The following is a 27,505-nucleotide window of genomic DNA, read 5'->3' as shown; positions in this document are numbered from 1 at the left end:
TCCGAGGAAAGCAAAATTTATTTATTATAAGAACTTCTGATTCCAATCGTTAATCACTTAGCAATTACAATTTTGAAAAAGATAAAGACTAAAGTGCTCGAAAGACAGCTTCCAATATTTTTTGAACCCTCAGCTTTGGATGGCATACCATTGCTATGGTTACTGTAATCAATTCTGTTATTGATGGATTTATTTGAGCTTGCTCAATTTGATTGGCTGATGTAACTGTTTGATTACCAGTGTCCGATTACGACCAACTCTCCGCTTACAACAATATGAAGTTGTAAAAATTAAGGCAGCTCATCCACCAATCATATTGGAGGAAACTGTGATGGTATGATATACTAATTATAAGTACAGTTTAGCATGGCAAATATTACCATGATAGTCAATTAGGACGCGCATGCATGAAGAATATTAAGGCAAGGTGATCACAAAAATGTATTTAAGTCTTGCTGACTCAGTCCCATTGTGTGAGCTGCAGCGAAAGAAGTTTTAAAATGTTGACTCGCAGTGTTTTGAACGGGAATTTATACGTTTTATTACACGGCCTGTATTTAAATTTTAGTGAGATCGATATATATTTTTCGAAAGGACAATTTGAAACGTTCCTATGATTTCAAGAACTTGCCTTCCTCTGCCTGTAAAGAGGCCAGTTTTGCCTTTCCAGCTGTGCGGCATTGATATGTACCTTCATCTTTGTTCGTCTTCTCGTTTATAAGCTTTATGCTTAGTATGCTATGGCATTCTGGGGCATCTGAAGTTACAATGACCTTCACCCTTGAATTGCCTTTTGAAACATTTGAATCACTGTTCTTGTTTGACTTGGAATGACAAGTGGCTGTGAGGCTGAAAATTCCGTTGGAACTAACTGAATTACTTTCGTTTTTTGGGTCTCCTTGCTTTTCTGTAAAAAAAAAAAAACAAAAAAAGGTGAGAAGAAATGGATGCTATGTTCGGAAAGCATCTGTAATAGTAGGGCAAGCGGAGCAAATGTGACACTCTCTCCATTCGCATTGACTCAAGAGGCATAACCTTAGTAGTAATCATAGCTCATGTTTCAATGAGACTATTTTAGCAATTAGTACAGAGCCAAGTGAATTTCCTCTATTTGAAAAATCATGCCCTTGTCATGGAGATCTTTAAAAAATATTTTCTACCGTGTTTCCACATGGATGAAGATAAGTCCTAGTGCATAAAACGTTGCCTTCAATTGAAAATTATGATGTCTAGAAAAGCCAAAATTTAAGAGCCGGGTGAAAGGAATTGACAGCGGCCATAAACTGAGTGAGCTACTCTCTGGTAGAGGAGCTCATATTATTGCAGTGGCTGGCAAAAATCTTTCTATGCAACTTTTGAATAAAAGGAGGTGTCAGAAAGTTGCCGTAAAGCTTCTCTTTGATAGAGGTCAGCCCGTCAAACAACAACTACGCAGCCTTTATCGGTGCGACAAAGCGGCCGACAAATTAAAGCGGCCGACAAAGCGGCCGACAAAGGCGGCACAGTCGTTGTTTGGCGTGCCGACATCTAGGCAGTTCGGAAAGCCGCAAAATACTAGAACAAAAACTTATCATCCAAATGGGCACTCTTAATCCCCACAGTATCAACGAGCGCCTTTCATTCAACTAATTTATTCTTGTTTTCACGTCACCATATTCCCACCAATAGCGTAGCTCCTTCTTCTGCATATAAATCCACACACCACCCACAATTCCTCCAATCGCTCTGACAAAGACTCGCCATCTCAATGGCGACACTATACACGCCGATTAAAGTGATCGGGAAAAGGTAAAAAATGAATTAAAAAACGTAGACTCAAAGAGAATTTGAGCTTTGCTCAAGATATAGAAAAAGATTTACTGGTAAACAAAGGTTTTACGTCGACCATAAATTTTCCTACAGTAAGCCGAATCTGGAAGCTGTATAGACGTCAGACATAGTTTGAAGCTACACTGGTTTGCAGATTTAATGAATGTAACCGAAGAAGTTACAAATTCATAGACCCAACGTTTCGACACTCCTGTCTAGTGCCTTCATCAGGGGTGATCTAATTAGTGATCATATAAAAGGACCTCTTGTTGCAGCGTTTAGATCACCCCTGATGAAGGCACTAGACAGGAGTGTCGAAACGTTGGGTCTATGAATTTGTAACTTCTTCGGTTACATTCATTAAATCTGCAAACCAGTGTAGCTTCAAACTATGTCTGATTGTCCACCTGGTTGCCGTGTGAACTTTAATATACTGTATAGACGTGTTATTGGATTTAGTTTTGGAGTAATTGTGACTTTAAGTGAAAGAGTTATGTTGGGAGTAATGCCAAATAAGATAAACCTAACCTGCATCCTACCCTGTAAGAAGTTCAAAACTAGCACGAATCTAAAAAAAGATCAATTTTGCTAATTTTATCGTTTTTCCTTCTTTCATTTAATTAAGAAATATTTCCATGTTGGTTGTTCAGTTACAAATGCAATATTAGACGGAAGGCGAAAAATATTAAGGTTTGAAGCGGCACTTACTCATTTTTTTTTATGATTTCATTTGGTCTTATGAAACTCTTGGGAAATCTTTAAAGAGGTGAAAGAAGGTCTCAAGATTCTCCTTATTTGGAAAATAGACATGGAAATCCGGGAGATCGTTTCCGTTGTAAGGAAATGATTAGCTTATATGTAAGAGGACATATCACGGCACGCACGTACTTACTTTGATGGTTTTCGCTGATTGGCAAGTAATATCATGAATAAAGGGGTAAGTTTCTAAAGAAACTGTGGTGCTGCGTCGGTGGGAGAGTATAGCAGGTAATTTAGTGTTAACAACTGGGTTGAAAACGTAAATTAGCCACCGTAAAGGGTAAAAAAGCTGACGTTTCGAGCGTATAGTATAGACTGTAGAATGTTGTCCATCGTGCTGAAGTATCGATGTGGTCACTAACAATTTTATGACGTCCAGGCACTTCTGATAGTTACAGCTTGGTTTACGGTCTAGCATAGCATATTTACACCTATCGATTTTCAGTTCAACAACTCAATTTTAAACTCTTGGAAGGACATTATGTTCCTTAATATTTGCGTCTTAACATACTTGGTAGCATTTTACACTACGTGAGACTTGTAGAGCAAGTAAGCATGGCCAATCATGTGTACGGATGATAATTACTCTATAAGAATTAAGCCTTGTTACCATTCAAGGACAGAAACTCAGAGAAAACAAATATGGCTTAGAGTGCTTTTGAATTATAAAACTTGCATGAAGATTCAACAAACAAGAAACAAAAAATGGAAAAAAAAAAGGGTAAACATTAATTATTCCAAAAACCCTCTGATTAAAAGTACACAGGATGATTTTAGGGCACGTCAGTTACATTTCAAATATCGATATCAAGGACATGATATTCATAATTGGGAAATTCATTGTGACGGCGAAATCTCTCGCCAAAGTACTTCACGACATAAGATATCGTTTAAGTAGCCGATAAATATCGCAATCGGAAATCTTAGGTAAACCGCATGATTATCAGATCGACTTAAAAGCTTATTTTAATTATTTTTCCTGCAATTTTTTCACTACTAGAATGTATCTTTTCACCTTTCAAATAATATTTCCCCATTTACTTCTCTTTACATAACTGATAAAATAGTATAGTTATCAAATAGATTAGGTCATTTTGTGAATTGTATTTGCTATATTGCAGCATGTTAAAATATCTCATATCCTACAGAAAAAACAATTCTGAAGACTGAACGCTGCTTTGTGTCATTTCAACAATAATGCATTTCATTTAAAAATAGATTGCTGCCTTCGTGGAGGGAACATCGTGCATTTGATACCGCCACATACAATGGACCCTTCCTCGATTACACGTCAGTGCCTCAAGTACTGGGTAATAAAATAGGAATGTGTTCTGTACGTGAACCAGTTCCATCACCCTGCTGGTATCGCTGAAGTTTGATTGCTGATTCTACTCAAGGTATCTTATACACATTTGAATGAACTTTCCATCTCTGTAGGAACCAATTTCCCAGCTATATTACTCTGTTTGAAAAATACCTCACAATCATGTTCACCTGTTTCGTTTCTATTTTTATCTCTCCTTTTTTATTATTTCTTCTTCTTCTTCTTCTTTTCATTTTTTGTTTTTACTTCAGTCTTAATGTGTGTTGCATTTCAACCAATTATAGCCTCGAGTTGCCACAAAATGACTTCTGATTCCTTGAGTTCTACTTTGCTGCTCTCTGCACTTCTCTTGACTTCATCAAAGAACCGTAACATGCGTAGCCAGGCTCCCAAAGGAGGGAAGAGGGGAGGAGAGAGGAGATGACTAGGATAAAAGAAGCACTCAACATTCAGTAGTACTCCCCTCATACTCTATTAGGGACGCCTGATACCTGCAAACCATTATATTTATCCAAATCCAGCACCTCCTTAATAAGGACTGGTCCCTCAGTCATCTCATCGCCATCTTTGATTTTATTGCCCTTACACATAGCCTATATTCATCAACACTGTTTTTTTCGTTATTATTAGTATTATTATTCATCGTTGCACAATAACAACATTACAATACATCACGAGAAATTTTATTACATTACAATATTAAGAAAAAGGAGAGAAAAAAATACATCAATGAGAAAATATAAGGGGTACTGACAACACAACTAAGCAAGGAAATTAATGAAAAAAGAGGGTCTCCACTGCCTTAAATCACTTTTAAAAGTGTTTAGATACTCTTTTATTATAAATTATGCAATTTTTGGTAAACTATATGTTATGAAACGATAGATTAAATGTTTTCGATAAAGAAAATTTGTCAATTAGCAGTTTAGAGGAACGTACGTGTAATAGATTTTGAAAGTAAATTAGACATTCTGACTGTAAGACTTCCTCAAATGTGCCAGGGGCCTGGAAAGAGGCAGAAAGAAGACAGGATAGGTGGGAGGATCCTATGGCAGTGAGATTTATGTGGCAAAAGGAAGCTTGCTAAAAGAGGAATGTTTTTATTTGCCCTGCAACTCCGTATGTGGTGTCTCACTGAAAGAAAATAAAAATTACGCTTAGAGGTGTCCGGCCTCGTGCTTAGATATATGGGGTAGTGTGTCGATCTTAAGATGCATTGCTTAAGTTTTTTAGACACGTTTTCCCAAAATACTGCGATTTTCGAACGGTCCCAAAAGAGGTGGATAAGGTTTTCTAAATGGTTTTTGGCAAAAAGAGCAGGTCGGGTCTTGTTTTATATTAATTTTTGTCAGGAGAGGGTTCGTCGTAGAGCTCTGTGTAGGATTCTGTAACGGAAGCTTATCATCACTCTGCGCAATAAATAAATTGTACCAGTGCAATACAATTTTTACTCAATGCCGAAGCATACGACCGGTAATTGGAGGGCTGAGGTTGAAAATATAACAACTCACATTTATCTTCAAAAATCTAAAGTGACACAATGCCTCTCAGTATTTCCATAATAAGATAAACATGGTCCTTGAGGATTCATTAATTATGTCAAAATTATTTAGCTGTAGTAAACATTTTTTTCTCTCGTCTTTCAACAGATGCGACTGTCAGTTTTGATTCGCTTCGTTTCCATGGGAATTTCTCTTTCGGCTCTTGGGATAGAGACCCTGCTGACGGCAAGTGCAAGACACGCGGAGGAGGCTGGTGGTACGGTGATAGATGTGTGGTAACGTCAAACCTTAACGGTTTTTACCCAATTCGTGGAAAGGAAACTCACTTGAGCCTCATCTACTGGGCGTTTTTAGGAAGCACTGCTAAAGCCAGTGTCCCTGCAAACTCTGAAATGAAAATCACACCGGTGAAATTTAAATAGAGTTCTCTTACCAATCATTCCTTAGAACCCTTATTTACAAGATGGGTGAAAGTAAGAGAGAAGTAAGAGTAGATAGATAAATAGGGCAATAAATAATTAGAAGAATAGATACTTTGATTCGTAAAAATAATTACATTTCTATTAGTGTTAGAAGTAGTCTCCTAACACTCGTCGTTCAGTTGACTATTTCTTTTATTCTCTCTTTTATTACGCAAGTTAATACAACGGGGACTAGCTCTGGTCTAACAAGGAAAGTGTGGGTCACCGCTTATAAAGGTGACGCTTACTGAGCTGTCAATTTTTAACCTTCGTCATGCTTTTACACTTAACTAACGAATCACGCTAAGCTGCGCAGAGCGGAGTTCGCATACAAAGTACGCACTTTCGCGATGTTTACTCTTTACAAAATGACTTTCTACCTTAAATTTCTTAGTCTTACAGTCAAGGTCGGATGAAACAAAAACAAGATTGGTAATATAACAATTATAATAAACTTACTTACAGAATTAGAATCATACTTGAAAAGATATCTTAAGAGGAAATAGTCTTCGAAGGCTTTTACAAAACAACAGAATAAACAGAAAATTCGGAAAAGAAAGGGCGTACTCAAGGTACCGCCCCTAAAAGAGTTACGTGCTATTCGTATAAATTACCTGATTATAAATTTAGTGCGGAAGATGAAAACTGACAACATGTTTACACCTTAAGACACCTTCAAGGAAAAGAGGTATCGAGCGTGCTAAATTATACCTGTAAGATAGACCGCCTAAAGGAATAAGAAATGATCAACTGACTTATTACAATTTTTACTGAATGGCTTTTGCTAATATATCATTTCCATTAATTTTCCACGTTCAAATAAATTAAAAAACACCTATAATGAAAATTCTTGCTACATGCCAATTTTGTATTTTAACATTAGCTGAGGTGGGATGTCTTATCAAATTAGGTCTCACTGAAACAACGACAGAATTTAAGTTACACAAAGCATTTATCTTGGAAAACTCGCTCTGTGTATGTTCATTGGAACACGTATGTTTAACAAGTATACTATGCAAAATAGACTTAATTTAACAAATAGGAAAACCTCGACTGTGCCCTGTTCTGTTGTAAAGCACGCAGGAAGCGCCTTAAGGACGAAAGAAGTGCAGTATTACTGCGTCAGTGAAAGACAATTAACTCGTTTGAAAATGTAAATTGTCCACCGTATCAGGTTTCTAAGCTGAAGTTCCAAGCGTTAGGTCTTTGTCCAAGCATTTGATCGTTTTACCTTTTTCTCTAATTGGCGCTGCTTCATCAATAAACATCATTAGGTTATATTTTCGGACAACGACCCCTGGTATTTCGGAAAATTCTTAAAAATAATTAAACTATGTATAATTTTACTTGCTACTTTCTGTACATGATAGATTGCACTTGGAATTTTGGCTTCAGATTTATTTAACGTTGTCAATGCGTGATAATCTTTATAGCGTTTTGGCATTCTTAGTCCAAACAATTAAATAAATGACGAAAGCGATCTTGCTAGCAACTCAAATTACTGCATCACGTACGGTTGCGTTGGAGACCTGTGTCCAAACTGTTACATATATTCAAATTAGAAATAGTAACAGGAGACAAGCAGCAACACAGTTTCATTGTGACAAGATGAATTGAAAAGTTCAAAGTTGGAAGGGATTTAGGGAAAGAAAAGTTATAAAATGTATTTAAAAGATGACAGAAGTTTTAATTTTTTTAATTTTTTTTCCCTGTCAGACTCTGTTTTTTTGTTCGGGTCAGGAATCCTTCGATGAACGTGGTATTCTTCTAATTGGATGTGGCGTTTACCTCAAAAAGTCCCATTTACGGATTGAATACGATATTCGGTCAGAACTTATGCTGTCCAATGAATACGCAGGAATTTGGACAGAAAAAGCATTTGAGGGCGAACTAACGTCACGTCATACCGGAGGTATTAGCTAAATATTTATCCACAACCCATGAGTGTACACCCTATGTTAAACGTGCCTGCATTTGATGAGTCAGGCAAACTTCGGTGGGTAACAAAATACAAATAATAATAATAACAATAATAGTAATAATAATTATAATAATTATAATAATTATAATAATAATAATTATAATAATAATAATTATAATAATAATAATTAAACGCTTCATGCTCTCGTTAATAAGACGAGTCGCAATTACTAAAGTCTTCAGTTTTATTTTACAATCTGATGAGAGAGAGAATCTGGATAGGTTAACATATGGCCCTTCAGTACACAGAAAGAAAGTTGGCATTTAGGTAAGTTTTTGGTTGTCTATCATCCCGTTTGGGTTGTTGGAAGACACTTTTTGCCCTAACTTAACAAAATTCTTATAATCGAATTAAGCTTTGTTTTTACATTAAGATTTTATCATATTAGTGTTAGCCTTGGCATACGTTTTGTTCCTTGAGTTGGTATATATTGATATCTATTCAGAAATGCTTTGGGAACCTCATTAGTCGTTCGTAAAATTGTGAGATGACTGGTTTGCTCAACCAGTGCCTCTAAAATGTTTTAGTTCAAATCGAACCTTTTCGAATTTGTTTTATCACCAGGTTTCTGTCAACAACGCCTTAATCGTGTAATTTTGATATCTCGGAGCTCAATTTTATTCACATTCAATCCGGTATAGTAAAAATTTTATTATTCTTCACCTGCCACTATTACCGTTTTCCAACGGTTATAGCTTTGAGGCCGTTGTCTTCTTTTCAGGTTCAAGTTAGAAAAAAAAAAGTTATTAAATGAAAAACAAAGCTGCATACCATGAACGAAGTACAATTAGATAAATACTCTCCGTTTGATGTGAAATTCTGATTCCTTTTTTTTTTTTTTTTTTTTTCTTTTTCTGTAGCACTTTCCATGAATGACATATTTTGACCCGCACGTTTGGGAAGATCTTTCACAACAACAAAAATTAAAAAAAGAGTCAGAACAAAAAAATTTACCATCCATCGAAAAACGTGACTTTTTAAAAATTTTTTGCAACAAGGCCGTACAAGTGCAACAGGGTCGGACTAATTTTCCCGGACCAGCTCACTTCTACCCTTCTGGCCCTATACACTTAAGCTTTCACCATTTTTTTTTCTTTAATTTTTTTTTTATTATTGGATTGCACGAGCGGAGCCGGACGGGTCATATGATCATCGTGTATTGATTCAGTTGCCTTTTGAGTGAACCAACCCACTCGTCAACTGGTATATCGGATAATTGCTACCGTCGACCACTCAGTTTTGGAAGCCTGAAGAATACATCAAAGTCTTTTATTTTTGTCAATAGAATATATATATATATATATATGTGTGTGTGTGTGTGTGTGTGTGTGTGTTACTGTTGTTGGATTGTTTTTTCTACCTCATTAAATATGGTGTTCCCTTGAACAATTTTTTTGGTAAAAAACAGCTATATTGCGTTTTTACATATCTACGCCATTTTGATAACATGCAGTATGATGCAATATCTCGTGTCCAACAGAGTTGACAGAGCACACGATACTAATTTCTAATACCTTTAGAACCTTTAAACCAATTTCCGATTAATATTTAGCAAAAATGACCAGCATGTGAGTAAACTATGAATTTCCGGTGTTAAGCCAGTAAATTCCCTTTGAACAAAAACAACCAAAAAAAAAAAAAATGAGAGTACAACACTGCTTTGTGTCATTTAACAATACTGCCTTACATTTCCAATAAGGGAGAACCTCGTTCGTGGATAAAACGCAGTGCATCCGGTTCAAGTGAGACAATAGCCTGGACCCTTTTATGATTATACTTCAGTGCCTCAGAAGCGCCAGCCAAAAAGTTTGGATGTACTCTGCTCGTAAGCTACTTCACTAGTTCACCTGCTAGCAACACCGAAGGTTTTAGTTTGCTCATTTTTCTAAAAGTTTCTTCTGCAAACCTGAGAGAACACTTCGTTGTCTGTAAGAACTAATTTTTTGGGCTAGACTTAATAACTACCCGAAATCTATGTACGTGTTCTAATTTTTTCACCTAAGTCTTAATCTTGATTGCGTTTCAACTGATTACAGCTTTGAGTTGGATCAAGCTTTAGACCACGAAATGAATTTTGTTCCCTCGAGCTCCACCATGCTGCTCTTTGTACTTTTCTTGACGACAAATCTTTTAACACATGCAGCCCCGTTAGACTGCCACAACGACACTGGAAGCTCCCAGAAAGAAATACTGCTACAACTTTCTGAAATTCAAAGTCAAGTGAATATTCTCAAGGGAAACGGAACATCAGTGAAAGGTAAGTAGATATAGAAATTACATACACCTCCTGATTCTAAACATTCGCGCCAGTGAAGAGAAACTTGTGACACCAAACAAATTATTATTCCAACAGTCAGTACATTTCGATAGTCATGGTGAAGTTTGTTTATTAAGGCGCTGGTTTATTGAAATGATGACATTTTTTGGGCGACTTAACAGAAATCAGAAATACTTAGAAGTCTTCATTCTTAAGGTATACAAATATGTACAATTCAGCTGACGGAAATTGCATATTTTTGCCTTGTCAGCTAGGAACTGTGCTGACGTGCACAAGTTTGGTGGAAGAATCAGCAATGTCTACACAATCGACCCTCATGATGGTTTAGGCGCCTTTGACGTGTTTTGCGACCAGACCACAGCTGGTGGAGGATGGACTGTACTTCAGAAGAGACTTAATGGCTCCATGGATTTCAATCGCACCTGGGAAGAGTATAAACATGGTTTCGGAAATTTCTTCACTCAAGAATTTTGGCTCGGACTGGACAAAATCCACCGTTTGACAAGAAACGGGACGGGAAATAGACTTCGAATAGAACTGGGAGTAACTAATGAAGAGCTTGTTTACGCTGAGTATGGATTGTTTGTCATCGGAAACGAGAATACTTCTTACCGGCTGAACAATCTTTCAGGTGAGCTAGTCAGATTGCTTCGTTTAGCTTATCCTCATTTTCCTCATCAGTAAATTATTGTCCTTATTTCTTTACCCTTAAGCTCCTCTTTATTTATCATCGCTCTGCTAAGTAATCTTTGCTATGTTATCTTATTTAAATCAAAATTTTCCCCAAGAAACTGCATTGAATATGAGTTTCGTGCAAGGCATGTACGTGCTCCTGTCGCACGAATGAATCAGGTAAATAAATTATCTCATGGTAACCCTTTTGCTACTCGGTGCCGAAACCTGAATATGTTAAAGTTGAATGTTAACAGAATTCATATTTTTCTTCAAGTTTTTAGTTTTCTTGAGATAAAATTTACCACGTTTTGTATGCAAAATATCTCTCAGTGTTTTAATCAAACTTAAAAACAACGAACGTAGAACTTAGAGCCTTATCGAATTTAAAAAGAAGTTGATTTATTCGTTAAAATTTCCCTCGTTTTTCAACAGGTGCAACGGAGAATGATCCTCTTGGTTACCATAGGAACTTCTCCTTTGGCACTTGGGATAGAGACCCTGCTAATGGCAAGTGCGATGCATACGGGAGACTTGGAGGAGGCTGGTGGTACGGTGAAATATGCGTGGTAAATTCAAACCTCAACGGTCTTTACCCAAGCCGTGGAACTAAAACTCCTATGGGCGACATTACATGGGCAAAATTAGGAAGCACTGCTGAGGCAAGCACTCCTGCAACCACTGAAATGAAAATCAGACCGGTGGGCTATAATTAGTGTTCTCTTACCAATAATTCCCTCAAATACTACCTGACGTGAACACTCTATAACAAAAAGTTAAATAAAAATTGATTGATACGTTGTTTCGTCAGGAGGATTGTACTAGAATGAGCTAAGATCAGATTTTTTTTCTGAAACTAAAACCAAGACGTAGTTTAAGTAACAGCAGGGAAATATATCTACGAAATACACCCTGATTAACTGAATTCGAATACTAGTTAGTTTAATGAGCCACACGTGTACACTAAAACAGAAGTAACAATATAGTATTATGTAATCGCAACCGCTAGATTTCAATAAACAATTCTGTATTATGTTGAACACTTATGTGTTGCGATTAAAAGAGCTTAATTTTACTACATTGCTGAAGTCGTTGTCCATCATTTCCACTTGTTTTTCACCCGACAAGCTTCTCGGTCACTCGTCCTTAAAGGGAGCGTGCGCCCAAAAGTTATGTATATTTGTTATTGGATATTTTCTATAGAGAAACTGTGCCTTTTAGGTAAGAAGATAAACTCTGGCAAACTTATCGTCACGCCTTTACAGCGAAACCCAGTTCCATTGACAAAAACTTGCCTTTTACCCTGAAGAAGGTTCTAAACTTGAATTTTTTTTTGGCTTGTTTGTTTGTTTCTAATCTGCGCGGACTCTCCAAAATGTAATTTTGGTTTGGCTCTTCAGACGACGATTTGGATGCTTCAAGCGGGAAAAAGAGGGTCTAGGTCAGAGGCTGACACGTATAAATCTTTATTGTTATTCCATCGGTTTCAATCGCTTACGATTCTTCCTTGAAAGAGATTTTACTCAGTATAACTTTGCGTGCTACTTCCTGTGTGTGGTAGATTGCGGTTGAAATGTAGATACTGAGTTTAATTATAGCTACCAATCTCCGATCTGAATCTAGTATCCTCAGTGACTGTTGCTTTCCTTGGGTATTGATAAGTCAGGATTGGTCAAAATCATTTTAAAAGTAAAATGTCATTTTTAGAATCTCTTTACAATGGCAAATTTACATTCTAAACTCAGTTGATGAAACCAAATCATTGATGCAGTACAACATACTCCTTTCTTCTTGGTTCAAGGTTCATTTAAGATGGTATGAAGATGAAAAGCAGGTTTGATTAGAGCTCACTGTCCTTGTTGCCGTGGATCTTAAAAACCTACCTCTTAGATAAAGCACGAAACTTGCTGTTCGACAATAGCTAGTTCCTCAATAGAAGCACCCTTTATTGGCGCAAGCATTCCTTTATTTACACTTTCAAAATGGGAAATGGTTTTTTCAGTCCAAACATCGAATAATTTTTAAAACGTTGATAAGATTTAAACTTAAACAAGAGTAGATTCATCACCGTTCTACTTTAGCCATAAGATAATTTTCCATTTCATTTTACAGCATCACAAAACGATAATCCATCAGCGTCCAAAGAAAGTAAGCGAGTCTTCAGTGAGATAATTTCTTTAGAAAAACGTGACTGAAGAAAATAAAAAAGAAACCAATTATATGAACGACGTGATGGTTGGCATGCATTGAGCGGGAGATTGATTCCCGAAAGAAGACGGAAACAGTGAAAATCTTTCGAGAAAGAAATGTGCATCGAGGTCCGCTTTATCGATTTTGAACATTGAGTCTTGCGTGATTATGATCGAGAGGATTGATGGCATTTCCTGAGAAGAGTGAAGAATTATCTTTTTCGCCAATTTTCTTAGTAGAAATCGAGTCTCAGGATTTGGATTTAAGAAAGTCCTTGACATTTCGTATTTGTGGTCGTTTCATCTCTCGCTGAAATTCCGAGACTCTTGAGGGAGCCTCCTTGGGATTTCGTCAAAGAAGCGGAAAAACGGAAAAGGCTTGGTAGAAGAAAATTTGAATCTCTTGCTCACCATTAAGAGTCAATTTCAATCGCACTGTCGAGCTGCTGATTGAGAATTGTAACGATTCAGCTGCTACACTTCATCGCCTGACGAAGAAGAAATAACAATGAGAAAGTTAACAAGATTTGAAATCATCACGATTTACATTATATATTCCAATTAATTGTAATAATTGAATTAAATGAGGAGAAAAATAAAAATGATAAAATGAGGAATACATAACTGCACGTGATGTTTGAAATACATGAAGAAAACAGCTTTATTAGTTATTGCTTCCACTAATCCCTAGAAACAAAGGCACTACGTGCAGCCTTGAAGCCCTTGAATCAAAAGACTTGTGAAAGGACTACAAAATAATCGGACTAACGTAAACAATTCACAAAAAAGTTCACAACACAGCCCTTTTATGAGACGATATTCAGTTTTAAGAATCTGACAGCTAGACAAGACAGTCAAATCAGGAAACGCATAGAGAGGACTAAACAATTTTGACTTGATTACGTGGCGTAATTTGATTAGATAACGAAACATGGGTTGTGCATCGAAGACAAACCTTATTAACCATAAAAATAGCCGTAGTAGGTTATCAAGTCTCTTATCCAATGGGCGGTCAAAACATTTCTCAAGAATATAGTTGGATCAAACGACAGTCTCGAAAATAGGCAGTCTATTGTGAGCATGGCAGATTAACCTCGTCTTGACACTATCGCTTTGCGACTCATAGCTACTAACCATTGATAATCAATTGCGTGTTCGTCTAAATTCCTCGAAACAAATTAATCGTTGTTATTATCGTATGAAAAGCATCGTTACACGTGTACCAACCAGGTAACACGAGATAATCTAATTTTCATTAAATTGGATTATATCCCATAGTCTAATGGCACCGAGATTATTTACACATAGGTAAGGAGGAATAGTTTTTAAAGTAGCCCACACCCACCCCAGCACGAGGTATCATAGTATCAGAGTTTTATTTTATTTTATTGAAACATTTCTAATTTTTGCAACTTCCACAACCACCTAATTCAACTTATCTGTTTGTACACAGGTACACTCTTAGGAACTTACTTCACAAGTTTACGTGAGCGTAGGAGCCAACTAATCTCGGAAGATCAAATTTTACTTTGAAACCCTCCCTAAAAACTGTCACAGGACTCATTCACGTGAACAGTATTGTGGTTTATATTTTCCCTTAAACGAGGACTTAGTGATGGTTTAAAGCAAGGCCAGTAGTGAAAGCCAATTCAAAGACAATTTTGACGGACGGAAGCTAGTTATGGAGAATCAAGTCCTAATTCCGTTCATGCACATGGACAAATAAACATGGAGTGGTCTCTCAGATGTGCAGAAGAAACGTGTTTCTAGTGTTTCTTAAATATGAAAGCGATCTTCGTAGCGATGAACAGTACTTGAGCGGTAGTCAAATCCCACACAGGCCTGAATTTTTTTCAGACCTTATTTTCACTACCACTCAAGTAGCGGTCAAGCTGTATGCATAAACTTTTGTGATTGAACTAATTTAAGATAAAGTGCGCCTTTTAGGTAAGATGATTAACTATCACAGACCTATCGCTACGAATTTACAACGAAAGTAATTCCCTGCATTCTGGCCAATAGAATGTTCTAAACTAGGACATCTCAATACTATCTGACCATTCTTCCTTTTTTGTGAAATTTCGCTGTCTCTTCAAAAAATTTCACTGGTTTGTTTCTCTAGAAAACGATTTTAATTATTCGCGGAGGGCAAAAGAGGGCCGAATCCAGAGGCAGGCAAATAATATTTATCATTACTCTGTCGAACTTCATCGATTACGATTCTTCCTCGAAATTGATCGTAAAGAGCTTTACTCTGGGTAATTTTGCGTGCCACGTCCTGTCTGTAGTAAATTGAATTAAACCATGGATTTGGTCTGTTGATCCGAATTTAACGTCTTCTGTTCGTGATGCTTTCCTTGGGTATTTTTAGGTCAGGATTGTTTGCAAAGAATTTATCAGTTTTATTTAAGAGTGTAAGGTTATTATATGACAAATTAACATAAAATTCTTAAGAGATCGCTTCCATTGTACAGGAAAAGCGTTCACGAAAGAGGTCATATCATGGCATCACCTAGCTACTTTTAGTTAATAGTTTTCACTGCAAACGATGAACGAGAAAATTCTAATTAATTATCGTTTGCGTCTTAGCACCTGTCTTGAATAAGATGAAATATTTATATTGCAGAAGAACCAGGTCTTTGGCTCGATCATCGTAATTTGATTTTGTTAAAACCGTCGAGTTGATGATGTAAATCGGCGCCCGTGGATAGATTTCAAAGCTGACGTTTCAAGTGTTTACATGCATTAGAGCAAATCCACTCCACAAACTAAGGGCTTGCTATACCTCTCGAAACGCTTCCCTTAGATCCCTTTATGGAGGCCACTTTACAGGACCTTGTGTTTAGCCTCTTAGGGGTTGGACAAAACTTTTCGACTGTCACGTTCTCGACTGCGATTGTTGGTCAATCAAGGTTACGCTATTGAAACCAAAATGCTACACTAGGACAGTTACTTCATAACTGCATTACGTGCCATGTAATTTAATGAATCTGAATGAGCTGTCCTGGCGTAACGTTTTGGTCGGTTCAACGGCTTCACCTCGATTGACCAACAATCGCAGTCGAGAACACAACAATCAGTGTTTAATGGAAGAGAAAAGTTCATATGAAAGAGACTCTCGGGTACCATTTGCAAAGTAAGAGGAAGGAGAAAACCAAATCATCCTGAACGACGCAATTAAGTGGCATTCATCGAAATCAGGAGATCGATTCACAGAGGAAAACAAAGGTAGTAACAATGTTTAAAAAAAACGGCAGCTTAGAGTTCGTTTATATCTGTTTTGAACATGTAGCCTTGCATGATTATGATCGAGATAATTCTTGGCATTTCCTTAGACGAATAGAAAGAAATTTTGCTTGGTCGTCTTTATTGCTCTTCGAAATTGAATGTCAGGATTTACATTTAAGACATTCCTTGACATTTGCGAAAAAAAAAAAGAAAAAAAAGGGCCCCTTCATCGTGCTGATATAGCTTCTATCTAATGACCCTTGTCCGAACCTCTTTGAGACCAAGAATATCGATCAGATTTCTTTAAAATCCTGAAATATAGCGGTGTTCCTCTCCGATTTTGATTTTTGCCTCATTTCCATCAATTGGCTTCTCCTCCCGAGCTCGATATGAATTTATAATGAGTTTTCACTCATACAATGAATGAAGAAAGTGAAGATCCTAAATGTAGTGAACTGTCTGTCAGCTCATTTTATTCACGCCATTCCACGATTGCATTCGCGGGAACTGAATATTTCGCTGTAACCGTATTTGCCAAAAGACATGTGCAGTCTAAGATTTTGTCACTTGCAATTTGAAAAAGCACAAATAGAAAAGAAAAAATATATGGTTGGCGTTTTTAGTTTTTTGGCGAATAAGGGTTAAAATTTATAAATTTTCACCTTTAACGGCTAATTGCAATTGAGGCCTTCTGTCTAAGCGGTAAGGCCAAAATAATGATATTATGTTACAAATGACAATGTTTTCTTATCTGTGATATTTTCGTTGTCATTGAGTGACCTTTCCCTCTCGAAAATAAACTTTAAAGATATATTTGTCCGTAATTTACTCTGGGTATCCTTAATTCTTCAAGCTTACTTTGAAAATCTTTCCGTTTTTATTTAACTTGGGTGTGAGTAAATTTGTGGAAGCGAAGCGCTTCTCTTTTCACGAATCCTTCTTTACGCTTGGAGGAAAACGCGAACAAAAATTGGTGTAGTGGAAGGTCTCCGTTTCTTTGAAATTTCATATTTCAATCTTCATCAAGTTCACAGTAAACGCGTTTCCATGAAGATAAACGAAAAACGAATAGCTACATGTTACCCCCCCCCCCCCTCACCCCGCCTGTACGGCCGAGGGTTAATTAGTATTCAGCCTTCTAATCTTACCGCGAGCATCAGAAGCTATTAGCAGAGACCATCGTGGTAAGATGGACGAGTGAGGTGTTTAGGGAGAGCTTGGCAACACCAGATCTTTATGAAGATCACTTCATAATTTTTCTCCTCTTCGGTTTCCCTTTTTGTATTCCATGGGCGTCAGTTTTAGACCTCGATGGACGTCTTTCTGTTTCGTAATACGTGGCACGGTCTTTGTGCCTTTCGAGGCTCACCTTAATATTGCAAAAGTAACATAAACTGAAGATTTCTGTCTAAAGCTAGAGTTTCCATATTAAAAGACCAACCTCAGGCCAACCTCATGCCAACCTCCCACCAATAGTGTAGCTCCATTTTCTGCATATAAACCCACATACAACCCACAGTTCCTCCAATCGCTCTGACGAAGGGCTATCCCTCGAAACGTCAGCCTTTTAAATCTTTATGGTGGCCAATTTACGTTTCAACTAAATTGTCAACACTAAATTATCTGCTATACTCTCGCACCGACTCAACACCACAGTTTCTTTAGAAACTTAACCCTTTATTCATCAACTTCATGTTGCTCTGCAGCTTGCTGCTGTCGCGTTAAATATGAACTACAACTATTTGGAAGCGTTGTTTCGCCGTCGGTACTGCGCTGTAACTAAAGGTCTACAAAAAGTTTAATTATTTTAGAGCCGTGTAGGTTAACTGTGGCCCCTTAATTTGAAGGGGGGTTTTCATTTTGATTTAACGAATCACTCAATTAAAAAAAAATTTCTTTGTAAGTTATTCGTTGAAGTTTGTAATAGAATTTGACCAAAATTCTTACCCATTCCCTATAAAAAAAACAAAATCGAATCCATACGACGTTTCCTTTAGTAGCAAAGTACATATCCTCCATATAATATGATATCTAGTACAAAAGTACATATTCTCCCAAGCAACACTATGACTCTACCATGACAAAACTCCAGACCAGTTTATGTGAATAGCTGCAAATGACATTTTTTTAATCTTTTACTGAGGAAACACACGCGCCAAAGTTTGTGGGAGTTCCGCGGAACGAGAGTGCTGAAAAAAATTTCCTCATGTTACCTTCAGCTGCACTACAACTGGTCTTCCCCTGCCAATCATCACATGGATGAAGAACTCACTTGTTGTGCAATCCAACCAAAGGACAACAATCATTCAAGTTAACGGGACGAGAAAAAAAAATCACAATATCTACTCTTAATAGCCGGAGTGGAAAAGGGTGATTATGGCGAATATCAACGCGTGGCAAATAACAGCGTTGGGAAAATCTCATCAGCTGAGGCTTTCATAAGCCCAAAGTATCGAGGTAAGACAAGAACTGAAAATATTTGCAGCAGTTCGTTTTATATCAATGCACTCCATACAGCCCTAAAACGATCTCGACTGCATTTGAACTTCTCATTGTTACAACCTTCCTCCGTCGCTGACCTTTAGGTGAGAATCAATGGCCTGCGCCGTCATGGCGCAAAGCATGAGAACATAAGAACATAAGCGATCAGCTCTTGTCAGCTTTCATGTAAACTTTGTACTTTAAGTGGTCGTTGACGGCAGTTTTGACTAGCTACATGTCTATACAGTTAAACACGACACTTCAGTTGTTTTCAGAGGCATGTTTACCTCTGTATTTCTTTCGTCGCCCTTTATTTTTATCATGTTAAAGCTCTTAAAGAACTTATTGAACTCACGTTTCTTTGTCACTTTGCTAACTAAGCAATGCTGCTCTTTACACTTCGTTCTTCTAACGGTGCAACCTCAATCAGTTGCAGATGCTCAAGTACCAACGATTGTTGAAGATCCAAACCAAAGCGTTTTGATCGGTTCCAATGTTACTTTCAATTGCACTGCGGCTGTTCGTACAAGGCCAACCATCATGAATAAAGGACAACGCTTCATATCCCTCTGAATCCAACCTCAGAGCAGGAATTATTCGAAAAGGATAAAAGTTTTTTACGACAGAAGTGAAAATGGAAGATTTGGGCCAATATCAGTGAATTGCATAAAACAACGCTGGAAGCAAAGCATCAGGAACAGCATTCTCGCATCTGAGGAATCCAATTTAGTTGCAAGTTTCCTTCACAATATTTTTGATAATTTTTTCGCTGCTGCAATTAAATGCCTCGAGAACAATAGACATTCTGCGCGATGATTTTTCTTCTTTCCTTTTGACTTGAAAAGAGTAAAGAAACCCACTTTTTTGTTTCCCTTTTGTTTTTAGTTCTCCTCATCATTTCTTTTCGATTGTTTGCTTGTTTTTTTGTTATTTCTTTCTTTACTTTTTCCTCCTCCAATCTCTCCCTTTCATCCACTTTGGGTCTGTAACTGTCGCCTCTATATGCGGGTGAATTGCTTTTGAAGCCAGTGTGGTAAATTATATCAACTGAGTCTATAGAGCACAGCTGCAGTCGCCAAATGTGATATATCACTATTTAAAAACGGATACCTTTCCATTCTAATAAACTTACAGAAATGAAGCTAGTTCCATTACTTGTACTACAGTAAATGGTTTGAACCCGGGGTAACATGTAATAGTGTAGTTTGATCGTCCGGGTGAGTGTAGTCCTGAGAAGGACTGTTGCCGGTAGTGGTGACTGACGTTTCGACAACCTGAGCGGAAGTCATCATCAGAGTCAAGTGAAAGGTTGTTGTCAGTCGAATGTACTTAGTCCGGTTTGTGTACACTGATTGGTCAGTTTTGCCGTGATGTCATTGGCTGTAAGACTCAAGCGGCGTAGGTCAGTCGTGATTGGTCGGTTTGGATCCGATAGTGAAGTTAGGTCGTTCTGTTCGGTTCGTTTGTAATGTTAATGTCGTGGATGAGCCTTTTGTGTGGTACCAGTAGTGGTTGACACCTGTTGAGGGGAGTCTGTTCCAAGTTAGTAAACCAGCTTTCCAGGGTCAGTCGATGAAAGTAGTTGGTGCTGTAGGTTAAGCATTGCGCAGAGTCCCAGTCAATAGTGTGGTTCGTAAGTCGGTGATGTTCAGCAATGTGATTGTTGACATCGCCTTTCCTCGTCGCTCGTTTGTGTTCAGTCAGTCTGGTTGCGAGGTTTTTGCCAGTCTCACCGATGTAGGAGGCGTGGCAGTCGGAGCAATTGATCTTATATACTGCTCCTTGTCTGTTCCTCGTTCGTCTCTGTCTTTGATGTTAGTCGGTAATTGACGTAGCGTAGTAATAGGTTTGTGAGCGACGCGGATATTGAATGGTTGTAGGATGCGTGAGATGTTTTCAGATATGCCCTTTATGTATGGTATAGTGGCTGTGGTCGTATGAGTTGCGTTGTCGTTAGCTTCGGTAGTAGTAGTAGGTCTGTGAGTGTTACGTTGGATAAAGTCTTCGTTGTAGTTGTTCTTTGAAAAAACACGGTTGAGGTACTTGTTCTCGTCGGATAAGCTGTCTGTCGTATTACATACTAATTGCGCTCGTCGGGTAAGAGTCCTGATAGTAGTGGCTTTGTATTATGTCGGGTTTTAGGATGACTCGTCCAGTAATCTGTCGGTATGTGTCGGTTTCCTGTAAACTGTTGTCCGTAGTGAATTGTCGTCATGGCTTACCAAGCAATCTAGAAAAAGTAGTTTACCATTTTCTTCGACCTCTCTAGTAAACTGTATGTCAGTGTTTTGTTCGTTAAGGTGGTGGTTGAATGCGTCGATTTCGTCGTGTCGTACGGCGGTGAAAGTATCATCAACGTAGCGTAACTAAAGTGGTATCGTCTGTCGGCAAGTCGAAAGGGCGCTTTCCCCGATGTTCTGCATCACAATTTCTGCTACAACGACAGAAACTGGAGACCCCATAGCTGTACCGTGTAACTGTTTGTAGTGTTTGCAATTTTACTGAAATTAAGTTGATGTCATGCAAAGGTTTAGTAAGTCCATAATGTCCTCTGTCGGTAGCGATAGAGGGTCGGTAGATTGTAGGAGAGCAGTCTCAGTACATTGTAGTGCCAGTTGAAGTGGAATACCTGTAAAAAGCGATTTCACATCAAATGACACTAGTTTGTAGTCGTCAGGTATCTGTGGCGTTAATGAAGTCCTCGGTGGACTGTAGTTTTCGTCTGGATTTGTCGGTGAGCGGTTGTAGTATTGTCGTTAGGTACTTGGACAGTAGGTATGTCGGAGAAACACAGAAGGAAACAATAGGTCGCATTGGGAAACCAGATTTGTGTAGTTTCGGCAGACCATAAAGTTTCGGTGGCTGTGGTACTGAGCACCTTAGTCGGTAGTAGCGTTGGGTATCAATGGCGTTCGTCTTCTTGAGTGTCAGTAATGTGCCGTTAAGTTTGCGTTGAAGCGCAGGAGTCGGGTCACGTTGAGTTCTTCGTAAGTCTGTTTGTCGTTAGCAAAGTGCGTCCATTTTGTCATGATAGTCAGTCTTGTCCATGACAGTAGTAACTCGTCCTTCGTCGACTGGTAGAATAACTATGTCCTTGTCGTTTCTCAGTCGTTTAAGGGCATGTTGTTCGTCTTTAGTCAAGTTGCTGTCATGTAGTGACGCTGATTGTATAGTGGAAGCAATTCTACTTCTGATGTTATCCTTAGTAGACTCAGGTAGTTCTCGTTGTCGAGACAGAGCCGCCTCAACATTAGATACAATAGCTTCGGTCGGTATTCGCTACGGAGTAACTGAGTGTTTCAGTCCGTATGACAGTACGCGAGTTTCATTCTTGTCTAAGGGACGGGAAGAGATGTTTCTTACCCAGTTGTCGTCCAGTTTACTCCGTCTCTGTTGGATGGAAATAAAATCATAAAAAAAATGGCATCTTCTATGAAAAATTCCGTTTGTTTTCCAAAAGGCATCGAATTTTACATTTAATGCTATAATTTTATTAGCTAAGCAAGTTTTGATTTTTAATTAAAAACAATTGCTTCAAATAATAGATTCAGTTCCAGTTGTTATCAGAACGCGAGCCTCGAAAACCAGTTCGACTTATATAAAGCATATATAGTTGCTGATAGAAAAAACGTTTAGTAATTTTTTTTCTTTTAGATCCCTGTTAACAAAATTTCATCGATCATACAACTTAAAAACTAATTCTATTGGATCCTTAGGGTGCCTATTTTCAAAGAAACGCACTTTATAGTTATGCATAGAAAATGCAAAAACGCAAAAATGTTGGAATTGGTTTTTTCTCCTGCCGTCTCCTGTTTTTGTTCGTAATTGTGATTAAGAGAAAAGGAGAAAAAGAAAACAAGTTGTCTGCTAAATGTGGCGTTTGTACACAGCAGATATCTGATACCCGCAAGAACACGGAAAAGATCATGAAGTTTGTCGACAACTCAGAGACCAGACCATTAAATGTCGCTTTCTTAATTTAATCAGTTTTTGTTTTTCATTAATGTTCATATTCTCGATTATCCGGACCCTCGATTATCACGTCAGTCATCTTTCTTGTCTTTCCCCTCCAAAAATATGTTAGGGGCCTCCATTCCATACTTGTTTTTGCCTTGTTGTGTGCTTTTGTTCTTTTTATTCACCCTAGATTTCTGAACTGAAAAATTGTTACTTTCTCCTACGCTGTCCGTCCTTTCTTTTTTTTCTTTTCTGTACTTCAGGAACTTATTTGTCAATCAGTGAAATTCAACTTTCTGCACTCAATTTCAACTTTTTGCGTTTAATTTCAACTTTCTGCATTGTTTTAGATTAATCGACATGTTCTCGGCTAAGGAGCATGCCAAAGTTTTTGCAGGAATACACAGGACACATTCCGCAGTGAGAAATAGGATATGGAATATTTGAGCACTAACTGATAAAGAAAGGGACGAACTAAAATGTTTGATGGAGCAAATTGGTAGGGTAAACCAGTGGAGAAAAAACTTGCTATGGGACGTAATAATCAAATACTCATGCACATAAACTCTTTAAAATCAATGCTTTGGTTAGTAAATTGTTAACCAGTATGGTCTTACCTATTACACGTACTCATATAAGTAAAACGTGCCCATCAGCGTTTTGTTTATTGCACAATATCAGAATAATGAAAAATAAAGAAAATAACAAAGACGAGTCTATGATGATGCTTTTCCACTGGAAGACTCGACTAGTGTAAAAATGTATCTCGGGGTTTTCCGGTTTGATAAGTTTCAGCATGTTAAAAGAAGACTTGCCTGTCCATGAAAATAACAAACACGCCGACCGAAGTGATCATAAAATATAAAGGTTTTCAGCCTGGTCCCTGCCACAATAACTAAAATTTCAAACGCTACGCTCGAACCTAGAAGAATCAGCTCGCCTATTTTCATTTCATTTCACTGTCACTTTATCTACCAAGTAATACATATTAAACAAAATTATGTTCTCGCGCAATCTGGCTTGATTTTCATCTCAGATTTTGTTGCGGACAAGTCTGGAATATGTTTATCCCAATTTTCCCATCTTAGAGCGTTTTTCTGTTTGTATTTACCATTGAGTTACCGCAGTCACATTTATCTGTAGGATACCACCAAGCCCCGTATTTATGAGCGCAATTATCTTTGGACATGTCTTTATCCACTGTTGAAAATGGAACCTTGTTATTTCTATCAAGAGAATTACCCGCATCTCCTTCACAAAAAGAGGAAAAACAACAATATTAATAGAATCAAAGGCCAAGTATTATAATACTGGCCTTCTTGATACAGTCATACAGGGCTACCGTAAAACGTATGACGCGGAAAGCCAGTAAAGTTATTGGTAGTTTCCGCCATATGCAGGGTGGACGGATGTTTAGTATAGGCCAGAGGTTAATTTCGCTTGATTACAAGCTGTTCTTTTCTGTGTGATGATTTCAATATTAGTGGTTATTCATTCAGCTGCTCTGAACCGTTTTCTTCGTTTTTACGCCTTGTCATGGCAAAAATTCTTATAAAAACGTTATTTAATCGTAAAGACAAATGCAGACAAAATGTGTGTTTAGTCTCATGAAGTAAGCAAGCCTTTTAGGACAAAACTGAAGGTGTTTTCTTGAAATAATTATCAGTGCCCGCGTTTCCGTGGACATCAAAACAAAGTAGGTTAACAAAAGGTGCGAGAAAATCTTATTTTAAGTGGGACAAAAGAAAATACCTTGGTTGTTGTCACGCACCTGGATGCCATCCCAATTTGAATTTTGAATTTTGTAAAACCTCACACCCTTTGAGGCGTCAATATCTGACAAATGTTTAATCAACTTGAATCAAAATCCGACAAAACTACAAACCCTGTTGATTCTTATAGGTAGAGGTAACTCGGTTAAAAATAAATCTCGGGTTTTCAGCTTCCAATAAAATAATGATATAATACAATTATATTCCACTTCATTAAAGCACATGTCAACGAGGTCATTCTGCCATCCCTCGAAAGGCAACACAACACCCACAGGGAATCATAAAACAAAGAAGGCCATTGAAATTCGTACGAAAGATTTTGTAAATAATTGTTTGATAAATCAAATTAGATACTTTCTCTAACAGTAGAGAAAAACTGAAAAAAAAACAAAAACAAAAAAACAAAAAACAAAAAAAAAAACAAAAACAAAAGAACGAGTTAAAAAATTTGATCAGATTTTGTTGAAAGTAAATCTAATTGCAAGACAGCTATGAAAGATTTCTTCATTTTTATGTCGTAACAATTCGATAAAAACTCTTTGAGGGTACTTTTTAATGCAAAACATCAAGCTGGTGAATTGTTTAGATACTACGTTTTCTATTAATCATGGTAATTAAGGCCTAACGACTAACCTACCTGTAGAATTCCCTCGGATAATCAAATAATAATTATCCAATTCCTATTTAACGCCAAACAAGTCGTACTCGGCGTAAGGATAACGAATAATGTTATTGCTATTGAATTCCAGATCTACTCGAAGCCGGTTCTTCGTTCTGCAAGTGAGACGGTTTATTTTGTCCAGTCCTAGCCAAAACTCGCCATTCAAATTAGTCACACCAGCTACGATTAAAATTGACAAAGCCGTTCAGTCTTCTCTGGATCACTGTCCATCCTCCAATAGCCGCACTCTGGTTACAGTACACATAAAAGGCGCCTAAACCATCAGGGTCGATTTTGTAGACACCGCTGGTATTTTGGCCAGCCACGTACAGTTCAGCGCAGTTAGCTGTTGAGCAAAAGATATTGGTGATACGTGAAAAAAAATTGATCTAACAAACTGGAGAAAAAAGGAAAAACGAGTTTCAAGTGTAAACACAAAATTATCACAGTGGTTTGTGATTGCAGATCTAGAGAGTCTGACATGCTAAACACAAAAATTTAAACCATCCTGTCAACTTCAAGAGCTGTTAGGCACTTACCTTTGAAACTTTGAGCCAAGGTCTGACTTGAGGAAATCCACGCTATAAGCAGCACACTGCAGAGAGAACTCGGTGAAATGCAAAACATTGTGCGAAAATAAGATTCAGTTTACACTTGATATTCTGAGAGAATCGATATGTACACCGCGAAGATATGATGTAAAAATTGCAGCAGCCGAGTGCTTTTATACGTTACAATGCTTCCTTTTCCTGGACTGGAAATATTTTAGTTCAATGTAAGCCAACTATTTTCGTATAACGCCCTGGACAATTTATAGCGCCTAAATTACGATTTCAAGGATCCTTTTCAATGACCGAAACTCAGAAACATCATCTGGAAAGCCTAATGAAAAGCTACCCAGTTTACTTCTTGAACAATTACTGCTGGATATTTAAACTTCTTTTCAACATACTCAATCGTTTCCTTTTCTTTTTTCCACATTTGATGACGGGCGAAAACAACTCCTAAGGCTATTTTCATCGACTTTGTCCATTCGCACGTTTACAAAACAGCGTCGATAGTTAATTTATTCTACGATTTTACTTCAAGATCTGAATAGCACTGTTTTTCATAGAAAAAAAAAAGCTTTTCACACAAAAAACCTCTACAGAAATCTTATTTGTAAGCAGTACTGAAATCAGATTTGAAAACGTTACGTTTTACCACAAAAATGTCCCAATTTATTCCTTTGCGTCTCCAGGGCACTTTTGGACTTCCAGGAAAGACGTTTCACCGTCTAACAATTTCGGAGACAGTGAAAAAAATTAAACAGCAATTAATAACTTATATTTCAAAAGAAAACAACTAAAGAGGTTTTCTTGTCTGTACACCTTGGGAAACGGTCAAGTATAATCGTGTACTAAAATGACGTAAAAAGGTTTCCTTATCTTCAGCATGGGAGGCGTGTTTATTTATTCTGAATACTTGGATTTTCGTCACGATTAAGGACAGATTAGAGCGGAAACCAGTTGAAAGCCTTTCTCTTGCTGATAAACGGTCATCCTGTTATAAAATCAATTCTTCATTTTTATCAAGAGACACACGAAACAGAACAAATAACGAATAATTGAGTCTACTTGTGACAGAAGCATAATTCTATTTATACCGACATACTAGCATTATCAAAGATAACTCTTAAAACCAACATTCCTCGAAAGGAAACTTCGTTAGAAGTCTTACTTAAAAGCAGTACCGACATCATATTCGAAAACATTACGTTTTATATTAAAAATGCCCCCAATTTATTCCTTTTTTGCATCGGTTTCACAGTGACCTCTCATTACGCAAGCAGATTAATCAAGAAGCCGTCTTGCATCAAAGCCTTTGTTGAGGATACCAAGTAAAGCTCATCGATGGTTCAGAAATCCGAGTTTTAAGACTGAATTGTTTTTTTGTGCTTTTTTACTGTTTTTGTCACACATCGTCGTGACGTCGGTTTCGCGTCCACTTCAATCGTATGTCAACGGCCTGGAATTGATACATCGAACTGCATACAGTCTGCGACTTAAAGCTGTCACGAAGTGCTTCATGCAAGTTCCCCGCTCAAATTGTACTTATCTATTCTTGCAGGATATCGTATAATAAAAAAGTTGTCTCTAATTGCAGTCTCTAAAAATACACGGTTCAGTTTTTTAAACAATCTTAACTTAGAAATAACGCAAAGAAATATTTTGCGGCTATCCTTTTCGCGTCAACTTTGTTGGACTGCTAATGGCGTAAAATTCTACCATCGGTAACGGATGTTGTCAGGAGCCATCATTCCCGATGTTGCGTAATTGGTTACCTGCACATATCACTCCTCGCATTTTTTTTTTGTTTTTTTTGTTTATTTTTTGCTTATGGCCTTTGCACTACCGAAGGATCAAACTAAAGAATCCGAACCAAAAGAAAT

The 27,505-nt window shown here is 37.5% G+C and overlaps 2 protein-coding genes and 2 long non-coding RNA genes across 5 annotated transcripts; 3 read left to right on the top strand and 1 right to left on the bottom strand.

Moving 5' to 3' along the window:
• The first annotated feature begins 2,587 nt into the window (after nucleotides 1–2,587).
• Nucleotides 2,588–4,246, top strand: LOC136279978 (uncharacterized). 2 transcript variants are annotated; one of them, XR_010717090.1, is made up of 3 exons: nucleotides 2,588–2,746; nucleotides 3,787–3,965; nucleotides 4,177–4,246. It is a non-coding gene; the product is annotated as an uncharacterized lncRNA (long non-coding RNA). The 2 variants fall into 2 exon arrangements; XR_010717089.1 differs by having other exon boundaries at nucleotides 2,588–2,796.
• A 5,632-nt stretch (nucleotides 4,247–9,878) lies between these two features.
• Nucleotides 9,879–11,799, top strand: LOC131768443 (angiopoietin-related protein 7-like). Its single transcript, XM_066164490.1, has 3 exons — nucleotides 9,879–10,093; nucleotides 10,365–10,745; nucleotides 11,222–11,799. The coding sequence occupies exons 1-3, from the start codon at nucleotides 9,904–9,906 to the stop codon at nucleotides 11,500–11,502; spliced, it is 852 nt and encodes a 283-aa protein (XP_066020587.1). The 5' UTR covers nucleotides 9,879–9,903; the 3' UTR covers nucleotides 11,503–11,799.
• Nucleotides 11,800–16,028: 4,229 nt separating this feature from the next.
• LOC136279983 (uncharacterized) lies at nucleotides 16,029–19,418 on the top strand. Its single transcript, XR_010717093.1, has 3 exons — nucleotides 16,029–16,203; nucleotides 18,347–18,660; nucleotides 19,115–19,418. It is a non-coding gene; the product is annotated as an uncharacterized lncRNA (long non-coding RNA).
• Nucleotides 19,419–21,687: 2,269 nt separating this feature from the next.
• On the bottom strand, nucleotides 21,688–25,701 carry LOC136279170 (techylectin-5A-like). Its single transcript, XM_066162709.1, has 6 exons — nucleotides 25,614–25,701; nucleotides 25,259–25,420; nucleotides 24,394–24,477; nucleotides 23,753–23,892; nucleotides 22,048–22,074; nucleotides 21,688–21,963 (listed from the first exon to the last, which is right to left on the bottom strand). The coding sequence occupies exons 1-6, from the start codon at nucleotides 25,699–25,701 to the stop codon at nucleotides 21,688–21,690; spliced, it is 777 nt and encodes a 258-aa protein (XP_066018806.1).
• Nucleotides 25,702–27,505: the final 1,804 nt, after the last annotated feature.

The sequence above is a fragment of the Pocillopora verrucosa genome, chromosome 1 (genome assembly GCF_036669915.1).
Source record: "Pocillopora verrucosa isolate sample1 chromosome 1, ASM3666991v2, whole genome shotgun sequence".
Lineage (NCBI taxonomy): Eukaryota > Metazoa > Cnidaria > Anthozoa > Scleractinia > Pocilloporidae > Pocillopora > Pocillopora verrucosa.
This window is presented reverse-complemented; position numbering and strand designations above follow the sequence as displayed.